Source organism: Cryptomeria japonica, chromosome 9 (assembly GCF_030272615.1).
Source record: "Cryptomeria japonica chromosome 9, Sugi_1.0, whole genome shotgun sequence".
Taxonomy (NCBI): domain Eukaryota; kingdom Viridiplantae; phylum Streptophyta; class Pinopsida; order Cupressales; family Cupressaceae; genus Cryptomeria; species Cryptomeria japonica.
The window spans coordinates 10,252,909-10,272,283 of NC_081413.1; the positions used below are offsets into that span (position 1 = coordinate 10,252,909).

Below are 19,375 nucleotides of genomic sequence, written 5' to 3' on the forward strand. Positions count from 1 at the left end.
TGGCTTCTCCTTTCATCCTTGCTATGAAAATATAGGTTCTTTACACATAACTAGTTTGCATATTAAGCTAAAATGGTTATTTCTCAAATAAATAGTGTGAAGAAGATCCAATCATTCTTGTATAACATATACTTCTGGCAATTGAAAAAATATAAATTTTCCCTTCATCATAGATTTATCATTTTTCATATGAATAATCACCTGTTATGGAGCTTAATATCTCCAGTTCTTCTTACATATTTTCCTCTATCCTAATGTTTCTTCGAGCTTTGTTTATCCTCTTAAAATGAAATCTTGCTTCTCTCTACTTGCTTTGATAGATACTCATGCCTTGAAAACAACTTAAAATTCCTAATCTTTTTACAATATTTCAGAAAAATTTCCATTTTTTAAACTGCTCTTGGTTTCTGCATCCTATAGATTCCTCCTTTAAATATTCGGTAATTCCTCAACCTACCTTACCAAATATATATCATGAACCATTTATATCATAACTTAAATTTATTTCATTCTAAGTTTATCAATTTTAATATTTCGAAGAAAACACTCACAAGTGCCGCATGTGATACCTCATTTGTTCTTTCAAACAGAGTCTTTATTCCACTTTCCTTTATAACTTCCTCTGGTGGAGCTTTGACAGTATTTTTTTAAAATTTTAAGTTCGTTAGCTACACCACATTCCATTTGAATAAGCTGAAAAGTTTCCAGGTGAAGCATTAACTTTCATATGGAGTTTATTCAATTCCTTTCTCAGCAGTGATGTAATAATCTAGATTTACGTGAATTTTATATTCCAAATCTAAAATCTACGCAATTGTCAAAATGGGGCCTATAGAAAAATTCTTAATAGCAGTGTATAAATGTAATCACTGTTATTGCAATTTTAATATACAGTCTTCTTGTATTTTGTGTGTGTTTTTTAAATTATTATAATCTTTCACTTAATGTACGTGTGAAAGGCTCATTATGTCATATACTACTAAAACCAAATTGAGTTTGAGATTGAGGGAATGGCTTAAATCACACATCTTAAGTTTACATTTTTAGGCTTAAAAGTGTTAAACACTCAGAGTTGACTGACATTTTCTAGGCTTAATATGTTGCTTAAGGTGTGTGATCACACTAAAAAAACACCTCTAGACTTAAAAGTGTTATACACTCAGAATTGACTAACATTCTCTAACTTAATATATTACTTAACATGTGTGATTTAAAGCTAACTGAAATTGAATCTATTCAGACAGACGGGTCTACAGAATGCCTGGAGGTAAAGTCTTATTATGTTAAATGCAGCTCATTAAATGTTTTGAGTTCGCAGTTGAGATATAATCTATGCTTTTGGAGACGACAGTTAAGCATGGAGTCCATGCGCAGAAGATGTGAAACTTCCACTAAAGTCAAACATGCTGTCACGCCGCTGCTATTTATAGCTGCCACACTTGTCATGGTCATGAGTTTCGTGTAGAACTTCTTCTATAACGTCTGTGATGTTCTGTTCTGGCCTACCGTTACAGTAAAATTCACATAGGATTGTTGAGTGACAACTTTAATAATTTACTGCTTTTGGCTGCCTTAACAACTAGGAATTGATGGAAAAGTTTTCAGCTAGAGGCGTACCCGTTGCATGTAGACCTTAGCAGAAGCCAGTTACGCGTGATAACCATGCAAGGTACCTCCATTACCACAAGTGTTTTCTCGTTTTTCAGAGTACTTACCATTAAATCTCACCTTATACAACGACTGTTAAAGTGACAACAAACAACTTATTGCTAATTTCTCAATCACCGTGCAGAGCGTGTTGTACCCTGAACAGGGATTGAATATGTTCTTAATTGGAAGACAATTAATATAGATTAAGGACTAAACACCAAGATCGTACATATAAGTAAAAAACTAAAATATTTTATTTAGCAATCACTAGCAACCAAAAATTGAGATCACATGTACACCCAAAAGCCACCCCTTCTTCACAAAAAACCCGAAAAATTAGTTGGCAATTTCGTTGGCTTATATTCAAATCAGGTAAATAGAAACAAAATATATTCAGATTCATAAGATTAATGTGCAGGGGACCATCCAAGGAGAAAAGCATGTTTATGTAAACTTCTAACTGTCATCTAATGTCTTAGATGTATAAATATAATTCATTTACAACTTATGTCGATGAATTGTTTTGTATTCTCTGAAATTGAAGTTCTGAGAAAGAAACCAGAGAACAAGAAATCTAAACAATATGAAGCAGTCAAGCCGCAATGTCAAGTCTAATGAAAAAAGCTTAATCCCCAGTTCTTCAAAAAAGACAACGACGAGCACTTCAAGTGTGGTCAATAGCACATTATCTTCGGCATCAAATATTGCAAAAATATTGCCCACTGGAATTTTGTTTGTGTTTCAGGCTTTTTCTAATCTTCTCTCCAGTGGTAAAGAATGCCAAACATCAGATAAGTATTCAGTAGGGGTGGTTGTGGGTATTCTTGGAATAGCATGCTTCTTTTTTTCACTGGTAGACACCTTCACAGATGCTTCCACAGGCAAGGTTTATTATGGGATTGCCACCGTCAAAGGGTTAGCCACTGGTAATGAAATTAAGCCTTCAAATGAGTCTGAGTATAAGATTAAATCTAAGGATTTGGTTCATGCAGCTATGGCAGTTTTTGTATTTTGTGTGATAGCCCTCACAGACCAAAAAGTGGTGCATTGTTTATATCCATCGGAATAAGCCAATATACAGAAGATATACCAGGCACTTCTTGTTGCGCTGGGTGCACTTAGTGGTGTTATGGTTGTTAAGCTTCCCTCCAAAAGGCAAGGAATCACTAGTCCAGTTACCAAAGCATGAGTTCAAACGTCACAAATTAAGAAGCATTTAACTCATTTTCACATACTGTGGAGCCTCAAATTTACATATTTAGAACTGTAAAAGTGTTCGTTCTTCAGAATTTCATGATCGTAGCTTGTATCATCCAAGACATTATTTGCAATCTAGTATTAATTTGAAGTTTACTGCTTTATTACATTATATTACAAAGAAATCATATTGTGATTAATTATGCTAAACACAAATAGTAGAATAAATAAACAAGAAAATTTAACAGAAGTGTAGTTTCTTTCTTGCCTACAGTTTGAAAAGTTGAAGGGGTGGGAATTTGTAGCATATTGGCCATCCCCATTAACTTGTAGAACATTCTAGTGGCATCGAATAGCTCAGAAATAAGGATTGATTCTGTTAGATATTCATATCAATCACAAATCTATTTATAAACATGCCAAACTCTATTGATGACAATGAGTGGACACTTGAATATAATGTCAATTGCTAATTCAAATATTATGTCAATAGAAAAATTTATATTATCTTGCATATTAATTATAAAATCTATTATTATTTCATCAATGAAAATAAGAGAGTGATAATCAATATCCTTTGTTAGGTCCATGCCTCATCATGATTTGAAGTATCAAAAATATGGTGAACCTCAATACCCATACCTATTGCAATAACTAAAAGAAAAAATCCGAAGAGAAATCATCCAATAGTTTGAAAAATGTGGCTAAGTAGACTTGTTGGAAGACATCACCCAATACATTTAGAGCTTTGGATAATATGCTTAGGTTCCAAGCCTTGAGGTTGAGATTATAAACTATTAAGTTATTCTATAAGCTCATTATTGTCCTTGAGTTGTACTTTCATTAATGTCGCTAGGTTAATCATTTGAATAGATAAATTAATACAAAATATTTGAAGTCTGACCTACACAGGATAGATTGTTTGGGATAAGGAAGCTAGGCACCAATACTTCCAAATGTATGTGCCAATAACTTGGTGACAAGAGTTCGTAATCACATTGTCCTTAGTAGAAGTGCCAAAGAGTGTATTTTTTCATAATTAAGCAAAGTGAAAAAGAGAAATTGGGGAGGTTATAAGGAAATTGATTGGTATGGGAATAAGATTCTAGCCTATGGATACAAACTAAGATCTTTGTTGGTAGGGAAAGAGTAGATAGACACACTTCTTGAGAATATGTTGCATTTTTTCGCATCAAACCTATGAAGCTTAAAGGCTGCAATATAGCATGTAGACCAGGGGTACTAACTATGGGTCATTGCCCATCTCATAGATACAAATATATTGTAAGATGTGATCACTAGGAGAGAGGATGTAAGATTGATGTTGTAGTGTCATTAATTATATGACTATAATTTCACACTCATTTTAGGCTCACTGTGGCGGTTCTGAATCATGCCCCAAATTCATGCCTGATTGTACTCAATTAATGACCATTTTTGGAAGCTAAGTGCAATTTTCAGCTCATTAACCTTTATTTTAACCAAAAAATCTTTGACTATGGCGCCTAGTGCCATAGATCCCCTTCACTATGAATCCTAGTGCCCTAGTCTATCAATTTTGACCCCAAATTTTAAATTCAAGAGGTCAACTTTGCAAGTAGCAAGGAAGTGTTCTCTCATGTCAGGCTTCTTCAGAATTTAATTTGGAAAAGTTATAAGTTGTTTGTAAATACAACTCCCTCTCTCCTTTAAACATAATCTTGAAACTATCTCTAGACAATCACTCTCCTATCAACTCCAATTGAGCATTCAATCAAGCATCCTCAAGGTAATTGAGGAGAATTCTACAAATAAGCATTCAAGTTCAGCAATTATGTGTTCATCCATGATGAAGGAATGAATTAACACCTATCAAACAACATCAAGCTTCGTGTGAGGTTTCAATTTTATGAGTTTTACATTAAAGGTATAATTTTTTATTTCAAGCATTTCCTTTAAGCTTTTCAATGTCTATTCTACCTAGGGTAAGCTCTTTTTCATCCAAAATTGTTATAGTGAATGTGGAAACACCAACACAGGATTTGACTTAGGCAAGCCCCTATACATCACAACATTTTTCCCTCTTCTATGAATGTAGGTTGCAAATCAAACAACTGAAAGTTATAGAATTATGCAAAGCAAACTGAGCCACACAATTCCAAACTTTGAACAAGTGAAAACCCCTGGTCCATGGCACCTAGCTCAATTGACCAACACTTTTAGGTTAAATTTCAAAGCGAGAGATCTGTGGACTACCCTAACATGGAAACTGAAGCCTCGATTGACAAAGAGACCTCCAGGTCTAGGGCGCCTAGCTCACTTGACCCATATTTGCAACTCCAAATTTCAATAATAGGTTCTTCTCTACATCATCTTTCCAAATATATACTTCTATGTTTCGTTTCCTTTTTGTATCTATCTATGTATACTAAATCTTGTCACTTTTCGGTCATTTCACCTAGTTCTTGCATTTTCATATCAAAGCAACCAAAAGGGAACAATTAATCATAGTGCTCAAGTCTCCTTCATGACTGAAATCGATTGTAATTGATATTTCCCCTAATGAAATTATAATAATTAATTAGAAATGGTGAATTTCTAGGCTAAGGGTCCATTTCCATACATTTCATTTTGGGTGAGCCTAGCATGGCTTGCATTAAAATTGATTTGGATGTTGATATCTAAGATTAGCTTCATAAAACTTCTAGATTTAGAGGAATTCATTATTTATATTCATCTTTTATGTGCTTGCATTTATAATTAATCATTATTTTCTTAGCTCACATTGCTTAAATAGGTTGTTAATTGAACACATCAATGCTATATCACATAGTTTAATCATTTTCTTAATCAATTGAAACATTGTTATTATTTCATATCAAATTGGTTAATTGATTGCATTATCATTATCCACATTTATAATACATATTGTCAATTGATTAAAAGAATTACAAGCATAAACCAATTCCTATACCTTTGCCTCTGGCTTTCCTTCTTTGTTTCCTAGGAGTAATTGTTTGTTGTTGGAGCTTGTACTTGTTTATGAGCTTAATAACCCATTGTTTAGAATATAATATTCCTATGAGAAGAAGTTATTGACTTATGGCTCCCCATTGTTTAAATGCTAATGGTGTTAGTCCTAAATTGAGTGTTAACTTATTCCCGCCTAAGAGCTTGGAAAAATCATCTTGCCAAACATTACTAAAAATAATTCCCCTAATGAGGATGACCCTTAAATACAAGTGTCTAATAAACAATTTGTGAGGATTGACAAGGAACTGAAAGGTCATCAACAGCTTGTGAGTCAAGAACACTTGGTTGGAGAGGTAGCCCCCTTGATTGATAATCTAAGAAAGTTGATACCAATGCCTATTCCCACGACAATATTTAATGTTTCTACATATAAATCCTCTATCATGAATACCACTACACAAAATAGTAATGCTATCTAGGTTATTATTGGGATTTATCTTATCAATCAATATGATTATGTGTTATCTTCAACCTCTCTTTTGTTTCTATAAACTTGCATCAATCATCTCCTCCACCTACTTACCACAATGTTCCACCTACCTAAAATATTATTCCTTCAAATCATCTGTCCCAATTAAACTTTTCGAAAACCAATTCACCTACTAATGCTTCTATAAACCATTTGTTATAAAATATTTCAGCCTTACAACAATAACTAGCTAGCATGACACAATCATAGTCCACTATCCCTTCGTATACCACAAGAAGTCCACTTTTTGTTGCCATTCTTAAAACCCAAATCCCACAAAACATTGTGATGCCTCATTTTGAGAAATACAATGGAAAAGGTGACCCCAATATTCATGTGAAATTATTCATTGCTTTATTCAAAGACTTCTTTGAAAAAAAAATTCTTACAAAACTCTTCCCTAGATTTTAAAAACAAACTACTTTGGAATGGTTCTACTCCTTGCATGGTAATTCAATTGACACTTTTCAACAATTGTTGTATAAATTCTTTCAACATTTTCAAAACAACATTAGGCCACAAGTTACATTGACCAATTTATTGCATTGTAAACAAGGTGCTAAATAAAAATTGATTGATTTTATTTGTAGATATCAACATTTGTATTCATAAATTTGTTATTTTATTCCTAGTGTTGATATTCAATGAATTTTTATTGATAACTTCCAATCGCATATAATTGAAAAGTTTTTTCTTTTGAAATACCCATCTTTCACATACTTGTGGACAACATTTCATGAATATCAACTTCGAGTTAGCCAATATGAAGGTTCTTCATTGTTAACCCCAATTGAGAAGTCCGAAGATGCTCATCAAACTTACCAAATATTTAGAAAACAAAACAAGAACTTCATCAAAATGAACAACCATTCTTCCAATAGCATTGACATCAAGTTGCAGCGACAACAATCTAAGTTATAGCTCACATTTTCTCTAAATCATTCAAGAATTAAAAATTCACTCTGCTTTGTAATCCCTTGCATACCATCATGCTTCAATTGATTAGCAACAATTTGATGAATATTCTCCCTATCCATCCTATAGATCCTTTTGATCCTTTGCATCCTTCTTGTAACTGGAAGGCCCTTTTTCAATATCATCATCAACCTAGACATGACATAGACAGATGTATGTGTTTGAAAAATGAAGTTCAAGGTCTCATTGACTCTAATGTTATTATAGTGGGTTGTGTTAATGATGAAGGGAATAAATCCATAGCATTGCCTATTAAAAACTTGGAAATCTTTACCAATCATATGCCTTCATATTCCATGAATGTTGTTGAGCTTAAAGATGATAGCTATCTGGCCACTGAGGATTTACTTAACTAAAACAACATTGTAAACATTATAGAAAAATGTTATTATGGTGGGTTGTGTTAATGATGAAGGGAATAAATCCATAGCATTGCCTATTCAAAACTTGGAAATCTTTACCAATCATATGCCTTCATATTCCATGAATATTGTTGAGCTTAAAGATGATAGCTATCTAGCCACTGAGGATGTACTTAACTAAAACAACATTGTGAATATTATAGAACAATGTTATTATGGTGGGTTGTGTTAATGATGAAGGGGATAAATCCATAGCATTGCCTATTCAAAACTTGGAAATCTTTACCAATCACATGCCTTCATATTCCATGAATGTTGTTGAGCTTAAAGATGATAGCTATCTAGCCACTGAGGATGTACTTAACTAAAACAACATTGTGAATTTGATAGAACAAGAGACATCTAAGCCTAAACATGAACCTAATATCACCTTTACCTCAATTGATATTGTAAAGAATGTACCTGATGGACCATTATACATTATTGCTAGAATTGATCACAAACTCGTATACATGGGTTGTGTATTGATCTAGTATGTATGGTGAATGTAATTAACAAAGAATATCTTTGTACACATGAATTATAGAAATACACTTATGATAAATTTAAAATCTTGATTAAGGTGTATGATGGCTTCACTTGTCTTACAATAGGTCCCTTCACCCTTCCCATTGAGGTTGGCTCTAAATTCTTAGATAATCGTTTTACCATTATCCCTAACTCACACCAATGTTGTTTGAAGTTGAGTTATCCTTGGCTCACATACATGAAGGTAGTCGCTTCCATAGTTCACAAGAGTTTAAAGTTTCCTTTCGAAGGACAAGTTAGAACCATACATCATAGTTGTTTCCAAGCCTTGGCTAACCCTGGCTAACCCTAGATTCTTTACACTTGATTACTTTTGGCCTAAAAACCCACAAAAACTCAAACCTCATGAAGATATCCTATTCCTATCTTAACAAAAGATTAAAGCCAGTAGAATAGTTAACTTATTCTTAGATAATCCTTCAAGATCTACTTTGTCTGCAACCTCTAAGGATCCTTCAACGTCTATGGATGTACAAGTAGATCTTTGTACTCTAGAGGTAATGAGTGAACCACATCTTGGAATAGGAATCCTCCCTACTCCTAATTCTATATTGTTGTTAATAATAAACCCTTTATAATTTCACACTCTATTTTGGGCCCTTTCTTTAGTGTGCCAACTTTTGGGTCATTTTGAGCCTATTTATGACCCTATAAGATTCAAACTATCATCATATTCTCATTTGGTGACCAGATCCTATTTCATTGGACCTTCTACTTTGCAACCATCTTTCTCTACTCATTTCCTAGGTGTACTAGATGTCTAGCTCCATAGTCCTAGTGGACTAGGGTGCCTAGCGCCATAGTTAGTCCCTCCAAAAAGAGCCCAAAATCAAATATATGTCAATGTTGGTTCCCACCATTTGTGATTTGATCCTAATATTTTGATATTATTACTTATTTTTTGTCATCGGGACAAAGATAGCCTTATCCAAAGTCCTAGGTCTTATAAAGAGGTGATAGTGCAAGTTTTCTTTCATTTTGAGAGTCCCTATGTGATATTATGGCTAAAACTGGCTAAAACTTAATAAGAGAAAGAAAAGATTTAGTGGAATACTGAAAGTGGGTCTCTTGCATGCTATACAAATCTACCGTGTATCTGTATCAAGAAGAAAATACTCATACTCCTATTCCATTGTGATTAGAATGCTATTCATTATGAGGGTCCAGTGTAGAAAGGGTTTCATTTTGTTACAACAGTACATAGACCTAGACAAGAATGAAATTAAAATGAATACAGGAATGTCAAAGGTTTAAGCTTTCATTTTTTCTTGTCTCTTCTTGATTAGAATAATAATTTCTCAAGGAATATGACAGTCATACCAATATTTCATGCTTCAAAAGATTACTATATGAGAGTTGCAAAAGAACAGATGAAAGGGGAGATTTGATTCTAGAAATCACTACAGTCCATAAGGGGCAAAAAAGACATCATGAAGTAAGGTCTCTAAATAAATGAAATTCATGATGATTCTGTGAAAACTCAATGAAACTATCATGTATACGATGACACGTCATAAAAAAGCCACAAAAGATCACAAGTGAGCAACGATGAGTGAGAATAATATACCTCAGGTTACAGTAGTTGGGACTGCTAGAGAAACATAGCAGAAGGCTTTTAAAAAGCCCATAGATCACAGTGAAGATGATGAGAGACAAGTTATAGACAGTCATATAGTGAGGAAAATACATGTACAGAGCAGTGAATGTTTCACAGATAGGGAGCTACTACTGAAATAAGGCAATATGCATCATGGGAGTAGTTCTTTAGGGTTAATATTACAGTATGTGATAGGGCATAGATATGGATTCCGTGACAAGATATAGTAGACAATGACAGGAAGATATGCAGTTCAAAACATTCATAAACATGTCCTTAAAATATCTATCATGTTTGTCTTTACATTGAGATCAACCCAAGGGCCTTCATACTACCAGGGATTATATATTGCGGTTATCAATTTGTAAGGTGAAAAGTAGAGAAACCTCGTTAAGATTAAAAGAGAGCCTAAGTGATAGCCTACAACTTGAACAAATGGTCAAGAGATAGTCTTGGGTTAAATAATGATTTTGTTCAAGGGCGATGAACACTAGAATGAACACTTTGCAGTCCATGAACATGTGTCAAGGTATTTATGATATTCAAACTTCAAATGACAATGCCATGGCTCTGATAGAGAGGAAAACGTAAAGATCATAAATGACTTAAAGGAGACATCACCTAAGCTTAGTCTTTATATGACAATCTAAAAAAGTAAAGATAGCAATTACAAGAAATTTGCAGTCACATAGAGGACTAGGAGCACACAAGAGAACCATTTAAATAGTCCAAAGAGCACTTGTGATAGTCAACAGCGATAGCATGAAAGAAAGTTTCAAATATATTGGACAGTCCTTTAAAAGACACCCCTGCAGATTTCAGGGGACATAATGTGCAGTCGGAGTAGAATGAGAAGGTCTGATATAGCACATCACTGTCATGACACAATCAAAGGAAAGCATGAAGATATGTACTAGTGTACAGCAGAAATGATGTGGGTCAGTAATCTTCATGATGAAATAGTGAAGAAATAAGGTTTGTTATAGGTCAAGGACAATAAAGAATGAATGACAAGTTAAAAAACAAGTCTATATGGACAAAATAATCAGTGATCACAATCATAAGAAGACAGTTAGAGACAACATAGGAGATGACATAATTATAACAAGCGGACAAAGGATATCCCATTATCAAAAAGACAGTCCTAGTATTGAAAGAACAGTCCCAAAATGCACAGTATTAATTCCATTGCAACCATGAAAGGGCACAATACTATAGTGATCGTTTCTGACAGAACCCAAGTATGTAAAAACTAGTAAACAAGTAAATATAATGATAGAGATCAGTGTAAAGATCTTAAGACAAGGTCAGAGTCCTCATACAAGCAACCATTCAATGGTACAATGTAAAATACTAGTGAAGAACAACACAGTCTTTAACAATCAAATCAAGCCTTCACACACAAGTGTGTTCAAAGGCCATGTATGGCAGTAAAGGAGAAGAGACCTGGAAAAAGAAGAGTGACAACACAAAGGGAAAAGGAGAAAATAGTGCCTATCATAATCATGGGTAGGTCAAGATGTTGTCAAAGTAATGCTAAGTACAGAAATAAGCATAGGCCACTGCCCTAATGTTTTCTACAAGGTGATGATCATATCCCTTAGATCTCAAGATGGTTGAAGAAGACGATAGGTGGTTATGACAATAAACTCCTTGCAGATGCTTGGAATAGAGAAATTATGAAAGACCTGCAAACAGGCCAAGAAAGAAAGTCATGCTATGCAAGAGAAACAAAGTACATAAAATATTCTCCATTCAGAATTAAACCATGCACTGATATGAAGACCTAAAATTGTGAGTGAGGGAAAAGTAGTCAGGGTTTTGATACAATAAACTTTAACATGAAGCAAGAAGATAAAAGAAGATGCTACCAATCTCTATAATAAAAGACCTAATATCAATCTAAGACAAAGACATAGTGCCATAAAAAAAGAATGCACTCAAATAAGAATTTGACAAATCATTGTATGCAAAACCTAACAACGAAGAACGCTGTCAAATGAATATATATGAGATAGTCATAGGAGGTGTAGAAGAAGAGATCTGCAAAAAATTCAGGATCTAGCAATTACATGAGTTAAACATCAGTTATCATTGAGTTCTTTATGAAGAGAAAAATTATAAGATATCTCAAACTCCTTGAGAATACCTATGCCTAATGAAGGCTAAGTGAACCTCAAGTTCAATCAACAAGTCCTAGATCATGCAACCGTTAGTTATATCATGCAAACAAGTGAGAGTAGTTTGAGATCTCCAAAAGTTGAGCTTTGATGACACATCAATCAATTTGAACCTAGTTAAAGACCCCAAATGTGTAGGACATTAGTTGAGGGAAGTTTTGCGCTCATAAATGGCAAGTTTGGAGCATTTTTATCCCCTTTTTGCATGATTTTTAAAGATGAACCACCAAATAAGGTTTCATCATGCAAATTGAAGGAGGAATCAAGTCAAGTTACAAGCAATTGGAGCAGAGATCAAGGCCCTCATGCAAATCAAAGGTGGAGTTCAACTTCAAATTCATACTTCAGTTGAAAAGAGAGACTTCTTTCATATAAAAAATTTCATTGTAATCTCTTTTTCTTAATTCTTTCTCTTTGCTTTTTGCACACAACAAAAGCATACAGTATTGTAACTCATTTTCAAAAAAAAAATCGATTTTAGAAGTATTTTTTTAATATTGTAACAAAAGAATCCCTTTTTCAATAAAAGAACCATGTCTCCTTATCAAAAATTTCTTGTCTCATCTTGTGGATGAATGATTTGATGAAATTATTGTGATTTTTCTATGAATCCTATTGTTTTGTCTTCTTTATAAAATATTGAAGCAATAAAATTCATGTTTAAAGTAGGTCATAGGATGTGTTAATTTGGTTTCAGTAGGTTGAAGTTGTGAAAACACTGTTTTCCTTCAAGCAAACATTGAATTTGAGTTTTCCTATGAAACACTTATGTATGGCATGTTTGAGTTGTAAATAGATTTAAAGTCTTTATTGAAGTAGATTGTAGTTAGGACAACAATTAGATATTCGTAAATTTGGTACATCACCTCCTACATCTATAGGTTTTCATTTCAAAGTTGTCTATCCAATTTCCAGTTAGTTTACTAGTTTTAGGAAGTCTATCAAGGGATACAACCCTCTCTAGAGATTATTCCTCATCATAGGTTACTCATAGCCTGGGGATGATCCCATGTTTCATTGTATAGTTGAGTTTCACACTCAGTTTGGGTGTGATCCTTTATGAAAATAGATACAACCATTCAAAGTCGAGCTAAAGTAGGAAATACCTTGTGAATTATATATAAAAAGAATCATCTCTCATTCATAAGTCATCTATTATCCATTAAGTGAGTTCCTAATCATTGAGAAAGTATCTTCAAACTCTAAGTATTATAGAGAAGCAAGCTACAACATTCTACATTCAAATATTCTTTTGTGATTGATCTTTTCATTTCATGTCTTGTTATTGTAACAACACTTGAATGACATCTAAAAATAATTGCATCACCATCATTATCAATTTATAAGGTAATATCATTTGAATTCAATTATTTCAATTCTGAATTACCCTCTATCCTACCAAGGGTGATCTCTCTTTTTCACCATCATAGCTGTAGTGGAGGTGGAAACACCAATATGAGGCCTGACTTAGGCAAGCCCCTATAAAACACAACATTCCCTCTTCTATGTGTGAAGCTTACAAATTTGACTACTTCAAATAGGCAAAAACCCTAGGCCTATATCAGTTATTTTCATAGTCTGATCGTTTTTGGCTAATTATTGGAGAGAGAGATCTATAGGGAATCTTGATCTGAAATATGAAACCTTAATTGGTAGAAATACCTTCACATTTAAGGCACCTGTCTCCATAGACTAATATTTTTAGCTCTATATTTCATTGATAGGTTCTTTTCTACATCTTATTTCTAGATTTGTACATTAGAGTTAAATTTCAATTCTATATTTATTTGTTTATGCTAAATATTGTCAATTTTGTATCATTTCTTTTCATAATCATATCTAAGCACATCAAACCAAAAAGAGGAAATAATCATACACAACATCTATCTCTTTTTTGAGATTGAAATTTGATCTTATTAGCTATTTCCTCCAATGAATGAAAGTGATTTGGCAATTAATTTCTTAGTTTATATCTCTAGGATAGGACTTTGTTTCACTACATTTTATATTCCTAGAATGTATGTTGTAGTTCCACGTAAACAATCCTATAAAGGACAAAGAGGAAAATGCTCAACACTGTCTAGCACTCCCTTGTCTCTCAACCTTTAGAGGTTACTTCCACTTGTGCCTATATCAATCCAAGATCTAGAGGCCAAATGAAAAGCACAAGAAAAATGTAGGAGTGAACTGACCCCCCCTTGGTTGCCAATTGGAGAATGCTACAAATAGGTGTGTAGGTGGACAAGAAAAAAATTGTTCCCAATTTTTCTTATTTCATGAAAAAAAATGTTTTAAAAAAAACTTAAAAAGCTTAATTAAAATATTAAAAATCCACATAAAAAAAAACATTATTAAAAACAATAACGAAAATTGTGAAATGTTTTTTTTTTTTTTTAATTTAAAAATAAAGTGAAAAAAATAGTTTTTTTTTGTTTTTTTGATATTTAAAAAATATGAAAAAAATTCTATTAAAAATCTTAAATAATAAAAATAAAATAAAATTGAAAATTTATTAAAAAAATTAATTTAAAATTTTTATTTAAAAAATTACTAAATTTTTTTTTAAAACATTGACCCTAAGGGTTTTGCAAGTGCCCAGAAAGATGGACTAAGAGAAAGAGCATGAATCGTGTAGCTAGTCATCTCCTTAAGGGTTTTATTCTTCCTTTCTGCAACACCATTATGATGTGGAGTGTAGGAAATTAAGTGCTAAAGATAAATCCCCTCAAGCTCGTACAAAATTTCTCAAGTATATTGTTCAAAAATTCCCTTCCATTGTTTCTGTGAAGGATCTTGACTAACTTCCCTGATTGGTTCTCAAAATGAGCCTTGAAGGCTATAAATTTGTCAAACAATTTACTCTTGTGAATAAGAAAGTAGACCCAAGCGAAGCAGGAGTAGTCATCAATGAAGGTGAGGACATAGTAGGCCTTGCTAAATCAAGGCACTGGAAATAGGCCTACTACATTGTTGTAAACCAATTCAATAACTTCCAAAACTCTCCAAGGTTTCCCCTTATCAAAATTCTCTTTGGGATGCTTGCCCATGGAACATCCTGAACATACACCCTCTAAAAAAATGATTTGAGGTAGACTTGTGAGCATGTCTTTAGAGCTAAGTAACTGAGGATAGTGGTATTTGAGGTGACCAAACCACTCATGTCATAGTTTACTTTCTGAATTTGAATGAGTGAGCAAGGCATAGAAGGAGATTGAGGCACAAAGTGGGAGAATGAATAAAGCTGAGAATTGTGATTAGCTTGTCCCTCTGCTACCAAGGCATCATTTTCAAGTTGTTTTATCACAACTGAATCAAGTGTAAACTCAACTTTCTTTTCATTTCTATAGTGGGTGATTTGTTAGATAGAGAGAAGGTTGGTGGTCAAGTTAGGAACATAGAGAAAATTCTCAAAAGTTCCATCATCCATGGAAACTAAACCCTTCCCTTCAACTTCCACTTGTGTATCATCACCAATGAAAATGTGAGGTACCTTAGATGGCTCCAATGAGGAAAACTGCTCCTTTGTAGAATCTATGTGATGAGAGGCACCTAAGTCAAGAATCCACTACTCTAAAGAACCTGTTTTAGCAAAAAATGCTTTCCCTTTTCCCTTTGACTACGAGGAAGTGGAAGAAGATGATTCCTTCTTCTTATAGGCGGATGGAAAATTGATGTTGTTCTTCTTAATGATGTTTGTCAACTCATCAATCTGCTTTCAATGGCAATCATACTCATCATAACCAAATTTATTGCAATATGAACAAGTTGGCCTCTCCTTCTTAGGTGTATTTTTCTTCTTAGAAGAGGATGAAGAATTTCCTTGTTGTAGAGAGAATGATTGTGCTCTATCTTATTGTGGCTTTATCTTAGACTACTTTTGGTTCTTTTCTTTTCCTTGATTCCTTTGATTCCCATTATTAGCCACCAAAGCCTTGGACTTTGAAGACTTGATAATACTCAGGTTCATCAACTCTGATTGCTCAAGTATCAGCATCTTTGTTAATGTATCAAATGATGGTGGAATGAATGAGGTACCTGAAGTCATTCGATGGATGTGGATGCTAGAAACAAAGGCTACATACTTTGATGGAAGCTTGTCCAACAAATTGTAAACCAATTCAACATCCTTCTTTTCAATGTCACAATCCTTAAGCTTTTCTTTTAGCTCAGTTGCTTTCGTGACATAATCTTGGCTTGTATCAAAATCCTTGGGATCCAACATTATGAGTTACATGTCAAGCTTATAGCCCCTAATTTCACAAACTTTTCCAGAATTTGGCATATATATCCCAAGTGTCTTTAACTGTAGCACATTTCTCAATGTGAAAAGTGAGGTCATCTAATATTTACTTTCCCAAAGTTCCAAGTGTCGTACAATTTTTAGTGAGCCATTCCAATTGACCATTAGGATCAGCTTTAGGATCTACTAGTGTTGTCATTGTTCCATATATGTAATGAATGAGTCCTTTTTCCATTAAATGTCTCCATGCTTTAATTTTTCATGATGCATAATTATGTGTAGTTAGGAGTGGATGACTTGGAAGATTATGCTTCTCGAAAAATAGTATATATATGAGGATGATCTATTTGTGTTAGATATATAGAAAAAAGTGTGACATTTTTATTGAAGATATGGGAGATTGGATAGGAAAGATCTTACTATTGGAGATGTGTGTGAGTGTATTGATTTTGAGGCACTAGAAGTAGACCATCTTGTATAGATTGTGTTTCAATGGTGGATTCTTTCTTTCTTTCTCTCTTTCTTTGGCAGTGATCCCACTTGCAGTGAGAAATCTGACAGTGAGCCACCCTTTGTAAAAACCATCTTAACCGGTGTCACCTTAACTGGTGTTTATATTGAGAACTAACATTCTCTGTGGTTTTTTTCCTTCTTGGGTTTTCCACGTCATATCTGGTATTATTTGTGAGATCTGTTGTATGTTTCTATTTTCATGCTATTCTGTGTTAATTAATTATGTTGGTTTGGATCTGGGTGTTAAAAGGATAAAAGTAATTGTTTTAAGTAATAAACTGATTCACCCCCCCCCTCTTAGTTGCCTGGATATTCAACAATTGGCATTAGAGCTTTGGATCTTTGGAGAAAATATTAAACGTTTGAGGTAGATCCTGATCCGATGACACATAAATTGACTATTCCTATCTTTGAAGGATTTGACTATAGTTTCTGGAAAGTAAAGATGAGAGGCTACCTGATATCTTTAGGATACAATACATACAAAGTAGTGGAAACTAAGTATGTTCAATCGACAAATGGTCTTATCACTCCTGATGAAATTCAAGCTTATTGAGAGAATGAAAAGGCAAGGTATGCTATCTATAGTGATTTGTCTAAGACTGAATTGACAAAGGTTATTTCATTGAATACTTCTTATGAGGTTTGGGAAAAGTTGAGAGATATCTATGAAGGAAATGACAGAGGGAAATTATCAAAGAAGCTAAAAGCTAAGCATAGATATGAGAATTTAAAAATGGAGAAAGGAGAGGACATAACTAGCTACTTTTAGAAGGCTTATAGTGTTGTAAATGAAATCAGAGAACTTGGTGGCACCTTGTCAAATGAAGATATAATTGAGAAGATCTCGATGTCACTATCGAAAAGTTATAGTGACAAGATCTTGGCTATTGAAGAAACCTATGATCTGAAGAAATTCACTAGAGAGCAGCTGTATGGAACTCTATCAGCACTTGAGATAAGAAAGTTTGGAAAAGACAAGCCCAAGACTCAATCTGCATTTAAAGCTTCTGAGGAAGATCAAGAAGATGAAAGCCCGGATGGGATGGAAGTGAACTTTGTAAGGAGATTTAAGAAAGGTACCGGCAAATACAAAGGTATGTTACCCCTTAAATATTTTAGATGTTGAAAGATTGGTCATATTGCTACTAGATGTCGGGAGAATAATTCAAGACAAAAATCTAGAGAAAATAAAGGAAAGTTCAATAAGAGAGCCCATTATGTCAAAGATGATGTTGTCATTTTACATGAGTTAGATTATGAAGATGGTGATTGTTTATTCTTGGTAGAAGACGATGATCTTAAAATTGATATTCCTAAGACTATTGCTACTATTTTACATGCTAGAAGAGATATAAATGAAAGGCTGATTGTAGTAGATGTTCAAATCATATGACTGGTACTTGAATAGTATGATTGTGGTATTGTTAGGTTAGACAATGATCAGACAACACGAATTGTGGGAATTGGTTCTATTTCTTTTGATGGAAATCATAACACTGATAATGTTTAATATGTGAAGGGTTTGTATCCTAATCTTTTGAGTGTTGGATAAATGTGCAAAAATCGGTACAATTTCTTCTTTTAGGATGATGCTTGTGAGATTCGAAAAGGATCTGGAATTTTTATTGAAGCAAGGAAAAGGATTAGCAGAAATATGTATCTGCTAGAAGGAGCTACAAAGTACTTCTTGTTGTCTTAGATCAATGATAGTTGGCTCTAGCATTGGAAGATGTGTCATATCAATTTTGACAACCTAGTGAAGATCAATTCATCAAGTGCAATGAGAGATTTACCAAGTTGGATCTAGTGCATACAAATCTATGTGGTCCAACCAGAACAAGAAGTATACAAACTAAGAGGTATTTCATGTTATTGATTGATGATTACTCTAGAATGTCATGGGTTGCATTTTTGAAGAAAAGTTTGAAGCATTATAGAAATTCAAAATATTCAAGGTTAAAGTAAAAAAATGAAGTTTATAGAAAGATTAAGTGTTTAAGGTCTGACAGAGGAGGTGAATTTACTTCTGATGAGTTTAACAACTTTTGTGACAAACATGGTATTAAAAGACAGTTATCTGCCCCTAGAACACCTTAGTAGAATGGTGTAGTAGAAAGGGTGAACTGGACAACCCAGGAAGTAGCTAGAACAATGATCAAATCAGTAGAGCTTCCGGAAATCTATCGGAGAGAAGAAATTTATACTATAGTCTACACTCTTAACAAAATTCTATACCAGAAGAGTCGTGGGAAGATATTTTATGAGTTATGGCATGATAGAACTTCGATAGTGAAGTATTTCAAGGTATTTTGAAGCAAGTGATACATTCAGAGAGATGGGGATAATCTTGGATAGTTTGACGGTAAAGCTGATGAAGTTATATAACTAGGATCTTCTACAATGAGCAAGGCATATTAGTGTTACAACAAAAGGCTGAACAAGATTGTTGAAAGTGCAAATGTGAAGGTTGATGAAGACACTTCTAAAGAATCTGACAAATTAGCAAGTTATGAGTATGATGAACCAAATAACAAAAAAAGGGAAGAGAAGACCAGAGAAGGAGAAGAAGAAAAGGAAGCTCAGGAAGCT

The 19,375-nt window shown here is 33.7% G+C and overlaps 1 protein-coding gene across 1 annotated transcript; it reads left to right on the forward strand.

Annotated features, from left to right (window-relative positions):
- The first annotated feature begins 2,233 nt into the window (after nt 1–2,233).
- On the forward strand, nt 2,234–2,719 carry LOC131077185 (protein DMP3-like). Its single transcript, XM_058014622.2, has one exon. The coding sequence runs from the start codon at nt 2,234–2,236 to the stop codon at nt 2,717–2,719; it is 486 nt and encodes a 161-aa protein (XP_057870605.2).
- The last annotated feature ends 16,656 nt before the right edge of the window (nt 2,720–19,375 follow it).